The sequence below is a fragment of the Callithrix jacchus genome, chromosome 15 (genome assembly GCF_049354715.1).
Source record: "Callithrix jacchus isolate 240 chromosome 15, calJac240_pri, whole genome shotgun sequence".
Lineage (NCBI taxonomy): Eukaryota > Metazoa > Chordata > Mammalia > Primates > Cebidae > Callithrix > Callithrix jacchus.
In genome coordinates, this window is record NC_133516.1 from 30,884,751 (window position 1) to 30,892,695 (window position 7,945).

Genomic DNA, 7,945 nt, shown 5'->3' on the forward strand with positions numbered 1-7,945 from the left:
ACCTTCCCCTCCCGGGTTCAAGCCATTCTCCTGCCTCAGCCTCCTGAGTAGCTGGGATTACAGGCGCCTGCCACCACACCTGGCTAATTTTTGTGCTTTTAGTAAAGATGGGGTTTTACCATGTTGGCCAGGCTGGTCTTGAACTCCTGACCTCAGGTGATCTGACTGCCTTGGCTTCTCAAAGTACTGGGATTACAGGCGTGAGCCACTGCACCTGGCCTTAATTTTTTACAGAAGACTTTACCAAACCAATAAATAAAGTATTAAGTGCATGTTGTTATGGTTTGTTTGTTTTTGAGATGGAGTTTCACTCTGTCACCCAGGCTAGAGGGCAATGGTGCGATCTCTGCTCACTGCAACCTCCCCCTCCTGGATTCAAGCCATTCTCCTGCCTCAGCCTCCCGAATAGCTGAGATTATAGGCGCCTGCCATCATGCCCAGCTAATTTTTTTTTTGGAGACAGAGTCTCTCTCTGTCGCCAGGCTGGAGTGCAGTGGTGCAATCTCGGCTCACTGCAACCTCTGCTTGCTGGTTTTAAGCGATTCTCCTGTCTCAGCCTCCCAAACAGGTGGGATTACAGGCAAGTGCCACCATGCCCAGCTAATTTTTCTATTTTTTAGTAGAGATGGGTTTTAGCATGTTGGCCAGGATGGTCTCGATCTCTTGACTTACTGATCTGCCTGCCTCGGCCTCCCAAAGTGCTGAGATTATAGGTGTGAGCCACTGCATCCGGCCAACGCCCAGCTAATTTTTGTATATTTAGTAGGGACTGGGTTTCACCATGTTGACCAAGCTGGTCTTGAACTCTTTTTTTTTTGAGACAGAGTTTCGCTCTTGTTACCCAGGCTGGAGTGCAATGGCACGATCTCGGCTCACCGCAACCTCCGCCTCCTGGGTTCAAGCTATTCTCCTGCCTCAGCCTCTCGAGTAGCTGGGACTACAGGTGCACACCACCATGCCCAGCTAATTTTGTATTTTTAGAAGAGACAGGTTTCACCTTGTTGACCAGGATGGACTCAATCTCTTGACCTCCTGATCCACCTGCCTCGGCCTCCCAAAGTGCTGGGATTATAGGTGTGAGCCACCGCTTGAACTCTTGACCTCAGGTGATCCACTCACCTCGGCCTCCCAAAGTGCTGGGATTACAGTTGCCCAGGCTGTAGTGCAGTGGTACGATCTTGGCTCATTGCAACTTCTGCCTCCCAGGTTCAAGAGGTTCTCCTGCCTCAGCCTCCCAAGTAGCTGGGAATACAGGCATATGCCACCATGCCCGGCTAATTTTTTATTTTTAGCAGAGACAGAGTTTCTCCATGTTGATCAGGCTGGTCTTGAACTCCCGATCTCAGGTGATCTATCCGCCTCGGCATCCCAAAGTGCTGGCCCTGCAGGCATAAGCCACCGTGCCCGGCCTGAGCTGGGATTTTTATTGGGCTGGGCAGAGATGTCCGCAGTGGATAGTTTGGAAAAGGCCTGAGATGAAGGTGGCCAGCAGAGCTCGGAGCCATCTTCGAAAGTCTTAGAGGCCAGGAATGGGAGAGGGTAGCTCCAGCACCCGCTCATCTGTGGAAGGTCTCCCAGAGCCTTTAGCAGCCTCAGTGCACCAGGTTTCCTGCTCACATTGTATAGGAGCCAGAGCCTCCTGGGTCTGCAGGAGAGGAAGGGACCGCTTAGAGAAGTGGGGCTGGGAGATTCAGAGAGAGGAAAGATAGACAGAAAGATAGGATGGATAGATAGATAGATAGATAGATAGATAGATAGATAGATAGATAGTTTAGATAGAAAGAAAGAAAGATAGAGAGAGAGAGATAGAGAGATAGATAGTGATAGCGCCAGAGGGGCAGGGGCTGCCCAAGCCTTTGGGAAGGGACATTTATCTAGCTCTCAAGTCTTGATGTAAAAAAGCCTCACTTTTTTTTTCTCATTCTGCCTTGTCTAGAATCTTCTGATCACTCTATTAATGGGGTGAGCCATTATGAAAAAGGCAAGCTGGTGAAAGCCTTCTTTCTCCCTTGCTAGGAGGAAGGGGCAGCCATGGGTTCTAAAGGTCTAGAGTCAGCTTCCCTACCTTAGGTAGCACAGGTGCCCTGGGCAGGACTCACTCCTGGAACCTGGGAAGCCTGGACCTTGTGCGATGGCCCTGAGAGGGAAAGCAAGTCGCTCTGAGTCCAGACTTCTGCAGTTGTATCAGAAGACCTGTGCATGCTGCTTGGGCTCTGGCTGATTTCATGTGAGGGCGTGTCCAGCACTGGCCGAGGTGGAATATCTTCTTGAGGCAGCTGGAAAGGGGCTCTGAGTATGCCACATCTCACCTAGAGGAACACAGGACCATGTGGGCCTCACACCCTAGCCTAAAGACTAACACTGCCATCTGCTTCTCTCCCAGTTTGGCTTCTTGAGGATCCTGAAGCTAGTAAGAAGGGTGGAGGAGGCTGGGCACGGTGGCTTACCCCTGTAATCCCAGCACTTTGGGTGGCTGAGGTGAGCGGATCATCTGAGGTCGGGAGTTTGAGACCAGCCTGACCAAAAAGGAGAAACCCTGTCTCTACTAAAAAAAAATACAGAAATTAGCCAGGCATGATGGCACATGCCTGAATCCAGCTACTTGGGAGGTTGAGGCAGGAGAATTGCTTGAACCCAGGAGGCAGAGGTTGTGGTGAGCCAAGATCATGATCGCACCATTCCACTCCAGCCTGGGCAACAAGAGTGAAACTCGGTCTCAAAAAAAAAAAAAAAAAAGAGGGGTAGAGGAAACAGGAGAGCCCTGAGAGGCCTGATGTCCCTGGATGGCCCTTTTCCCAACAGCCATAAAGGGCCTGATGTGCAAGCCCTGCTTGACCAAGAGGCCATTGGAGCAACACCTGAACTGTGAAACCGGGTTGCACAGAAGCCCACTTCTTCCTTCTCCCAAGGCCAAGTGTGCAACCAGTGGCCTTCGTCCAGGCTGCCACCTTCCGTGAGTCCTGCTGTCCAAGCCCCCAAGTGTCCCATAGGCCAACTGAGGTCAAGAGGTACCCCAGGCCTCAGGACCACATGGCCAGTCCACAGAGGAGCTGGGACAGGAATTTGCCTTGTGGACGCTGGACCCTCTAACACTTTGACCCTTTATTTCTCCAGCTGTGTTCTCCCTCTGCCAATACCAGTCAGCCACCCAGCTGGGTGTCTCAGAGCCCCAACCGGGAGTAATTTGAGGCCAAATCAGGAGAGACTTCCCGGAAGCTGTAGGGGCAAAGGGGATGGCTCTGCCTGGTTGGAGGTCAGGGAGAGCTTCCTGAGGTGAAGGGCAGGCCAAACTGAGGGAGTGGGGCAGAGCTGGGAGAAAGAGCAGGAGACTCAGAGAGCCTATGTGATGGGGGTGTACGTGACATTCTGGCACTTGGGGTGTGCAGGGCTGGGGCGAGGGCAGTGGGAGCAAAAAGGCCTCAGGCCCTGATGCCAGGCTAGGGAGTGTATGGGGTCCTGAAGGTAGAGGGGGTGAAATGGCCAAACCAGTGGTTTGAAGGAACCCCTGGACAATGATGTGGAGGGTGGACTATGGTCTGGGGAGAGCCTGAAACCTAGAGTAGGTGGAGTCTGAAGGCTGGGGCAGCACTGCACGGGAGGGAAGAGGGTGGCAGGAGCTAGGCAGGGTGGAGGGGGAGGCCAGAGGGGAGTCCCTTCCGGAAAAAGGAGCTGGGGGTGCTTCAGGTCTCAGGTAGCAGGCACTCAGCAGAAAAGCAGACAAGGGGGCCCAGTGGGGACAACCTGGATGTTCATGGGAGTCTTGAACTCAGAGATACAGACCGGGTGGTGTCTGCCCATTATAACTGGTGTCCTGGGAGAGGGCGTCCCTGGGGAAACCTGAGGCCAGGGAAGAGAAGCAGCCCAGGAGGCAACCCCACAAACTCTCAATATTAAGAAGACAGCCCTGGCTGGGCACGGTGGCTCATGCCTGTAATCCAGCACTTTGGGAGGCCAAGGCAGGTGGATCATGAAGTAAGGAGATCGAGACCATCCTGGCTAAGAGACAGTGAAACCCCGTCTGTACTAAAAATACAAAAAATTATCCAGGTGTGCTGGCGCTCACCTGTTATCCCAGCTACTCTGGAGTCTGAGGCAGGAGAATTGCTTGAACCCGGGAGGTGGAGGTTATAGTAAGCCGCGATTGTGCCACTGCACTCCAGCCTGGGCAATGAGACCCAGTCTCAGAAAAATAAAAAAGAAGACAGCCCTTGGGGTGACCAAGAAGAAGCCACCAGGGAGGCAGGAGGGACAGCAGGAAAGTGGCATCAGGGCAGACTGGGGCAGCAGAAAGGAAGGGTCACCAGTGCCTGTGCAGACAAAGTCTGAGGGTGGCCAGTGGGCCCAGGGTGGGCTGGCCAGCCTGCAGTGGCCCTCAGTGTGAAGAACAGTGAAAAAATGGGGTTAACAAGTGTAGACAAACTTTCCTAAGACTTAGATTTGGAGAAACCAGGGTGAAAGGCCATGTCTGGAGGGGCTTGGGAACATTTTGAGACTGAGAAAAACAGCGAAGAAAGATGCAGAAGGGATAGATGGAGCAGAGCCTCCATCTGGCTGAGGGATGGGTCCAGAGAGCAGGCGGTATGGCCTTGAACTGAAAGGGCAACTTCTCCCTTGCAAGGGTGAGTCTCCAGGTTGGGGGTGCTTATTGTCTTCATTCATCAGTTTTTTTGTTTTTTTTTGAGACGGAGTCTCGCTGTTGTTACCCAGACTGGAGTGCAATGGCACGATCTCAGCTCACCGCAACCTCCACCTTCTGGGTTCAAGCAATTCTCCTGCCTCAGCCTCCTGAGTAGCTTGGACTACAGGCTTGCACCACCATGCCCAGCTGATTTTTGTATTTTTAGTAGAAACGGGGTTTCACCTTGTTGACCAGGATGGTCTCGATCTCTTGACCTTGTGATCCACCCGCCTCGGCCTCCCAAAGTGCTGGGATTATAGGCGTGAGCCACCGCACCCAGCCTTCTTTTTTCTTCTTTTGAGACTGAGTCTCACTCTGTTGCCCAGGCTGGAGTGCAGTGGTGCAATCTCAGCTCACTGCAACCTCTGCTTCCCAGGTTCAACGGGTTCAAGTGATTCTCCTGCATCAGCCTTCCGAGTAGTTGGGACTACAGGTGTGAGCCACCATGCCTGGCTAATTTTTGTATTTTTAGTAGAGGTTTCACCATGTTGGTCAGGCTTGTCTTGAATGCCTGACCTCTGGTGATCCACCCACTTTGGCCTTCCAAAGTACTGCGATTATAGGTGTGAGCCACTGTACCTGCCTCATTCATCAATTCTTAATTGATGCCTACTGGGTGCCTGGCAGTGCCTGGAGCTGGAGATTTAGCAGTAAACAACTAAATCCATCACCCTGACTCCTGAGGAGTAGAAGGATGTAGAATAGGCTCTCTTCCTCTCCTGAGGACTTAACGTTCTTGAGCAACCCTGGCTATGACAATCTTCTGTCGGGCCTGGCAGGTCGTCAGAGAGAGGGAGAAACCACTTCCTCATCCTGCACACAAGGCAGATCTTCCTCACTGCCCAGCAAGGCCAGTGAAGCAAGAGCCAGGGGCTGAAGCAAACCCCAGCCCACATCCTGGCAGGCAGCCAGGGATGGGAGGATCAGGAAGGCTCCTGGTTGGGCCTTTGCATCAGGCTCAGGCTGGGCATAAATGAGGCTCCTGTGGACTGGAGGGAGGCAGACATGGGGACCATGAAGACCCAGAGGGATGGCCCCTCCCTGGGGCGGTGGTCACTGGTGCTGCTGCTGCTGGGCCTGACCATGCCTCTGGCTGTCACTGGCCGGATCCTCAGCTACCAGGAGGCTGTGCTTCATGCTGTAGATGGTCTCAATCAGCGGTCCTTGGATGCCAACCTCTATCGCCTCCTGAACCTGGACCCAAGGCCCACAATGGTGAGCTGTGGGGGAGGTTCTGCCCTGCTCTGGCCGGGCTTAGCCTTCTATCACTCCTTCTGCTCCTGCTGCACCTCCTGCCAGGAGGGCACCTCCCCCTTTAAGTGTGGTCCCATCTTTTCCAGGGAATTGTCTAGAGCTTGTGTTCCCTCCCAGCATGAGAGCTTCCTGTCTTAGAATTCCTGCTGTGGCAGAGATACCCTTACCCCAACCCCATGCAGGAGTAGGGACTTCTGAGCGCTCTGGGCACCAGGGTGGGGTCATTGGCTCTGGGCAGGGACCTCCTCTGCTTTAATTCCCTTCTGTACCATGTTACCCCACACAGGGAACTCTGTCCAGACTTTAGGTTCCAGTGGGCATGTCTTATCCCCCAGGAAGCCCCCTGAGTTCCCTTGCCCCCACCCCAGAGTGGGAGGAGCTCCTTGTTAGAGCTCATCTGAGGTCTGCTCCTACTCACTGTCCAGCTAGGAGGGCAGGAATGGCTCAGTCCTCCTCCCCTCAGTACCCCAGCCCCAAGCCTAGGGCCCATCGCACATCAGGTGCTGTTTAAAGCCTGCTCTCTTGGTTGTGGGGGGGTGGTCAGGGACACAAATCAGAAAATACAAGAATGGGCCTCCCCATTTCCTCCTCTGACTAGGATGGGGATCCAGACACCCCGAAGCCTGTGAGCTTCACAGTGAAGGAGACAGTGTGCCCCAGGACAATACAGCGGTCACCGGAGGAGTGTGACTTCAAGGAGGACGGGGTGAGGCTGGGGACTGGGGGTGTTGGTGGGTGCCTCCCAAAGAGTCGAACAAGGGGTGCCTGGGGAACATTTCCCACTGGGATGGGCTGGGAGGTTATGGCAAATGGATTCAAGTTTGACCTTGAGCTTCTCCTTTCCAGCTGGTGAAGTGGTGTGTGGGGACAGTGACCCTGAACCAGGCCAAGGACTCCTTTGACATCAGTTGTGATAAGGTGAGTGGGCTGTTCTGGGATGCAGGGGCTGATGCACATGGAGTGTGGACCATTCTATGGGTCAATTACCTACCCTCCCAACCCAGGCCAGAGAAAGCCCCACCTACCCAGGGCTCTTCCTTCAATCTGAGCTCAGCCTCTGGGCGGCTCTGGAATTCCTTAGAGCAGTAGCTCTCCAAGTGTAGCCCTTCCTGGAGACCATTAGATATGCACATTCTCAGGCCCCACTCAGACCAACTCAGACAGACTCAGGTAGGGCCCAGAAATTCGTATTTTGATCAGCTTTCCAGGAGATTCTGGCTCCTGTAAAGTTTGAGAGCCACTTAGGGCTTTCTTAGATCAGCTCTCAGCCCATCTCAGTGTTGCTGGGCTGGGCTTTTCGACCCTGCAAAGACCTCCATCTCCGGGACTGTTTTCTCATCTTGCTACTGGGTGAAGGGATTCAACCACATGCTTCAAGGGTCACAGCCAGAGGTTGAACTGGGACCCCAAACCTCCTGCTGGTTGGGGGGGCATGAAGGGGTTGATCTAGGTGGGGAGGGGGTCTTGGATTGACCCTGGGCACAGCCCTCACAAGGAAACTGTTTCTTCCTGTACACAACCCCAGGATAAGAGGAACGTTGCCCGGCTGGGCGATATCCTCCAGAAAGCCAGAGAGAAGATTGAAGGAGGACTTAAAAAACTTGTCCAGAAAATCAAGGATTTTTTTGGGAAGTTTGCACCCAGGACAGAGTCCTAGTGTGCACCCTATCCTGGCTCAGGCTTCTGGGCTCTGAGAAATAAACTGTGAGAGCAATTTCCTCAGGCTTCAGTCTCACTTGTTTTGCCCCTTCTCTCTCACCACAGCTGAGCCCTTAACTCAGGGAGGCCACGTGTGAGTGTGAGTGTTTGTGAGTGTGACACAGAGGCAGCGAGGGCAGTGTTCCATCTGGGAGGATGCAGGGTGAGGCCACAGAGCCAAGAGGTCCAAGACGCCATCTCCATTCTCAGTGGAAGCCCCAGCAGGGAATTAAGGAGATTAATTCCTTAATTCTACTCTGTGTTCGGTGGAGGGGGATGCTGTGGAGCTGTTCCTGCTCATGCAGAAGGACATTG

At 53.5% G+C, this 7,945-nt stretch overlaps 1 protein-coding gene across 1 annotated transcript; it reads left to right on the forward strand.

The window, feature by feature from the left end:
* The first annotated feature begins 5,674 nt into the window (after positions 1-5,674).
* Positions 5,675-7,650, forward strand: CAMP (cathelicidin antimicrobial peptide). Its single transcript, XM_035275359.2, has 4 exons — positions 5,675-5,893; positions 6,531-6,638; positions 6,779-6,850; positions 7,458-7,650. The coding sequence occupies exons 1-4, from the start codon at positions 5,684-5,686 to the stop codon at positions 7,587-7,589; spliced, it is 522 nt and encodes a 173-aa protein (XP_035131250.1). The 5' UTR covers positions 5,675-5,683; the 3' UTR covers positions 7,590-7,650.
* The last annotated feature ends 295 nt before the right edge of the window (positions 7,651-7,945 follow it).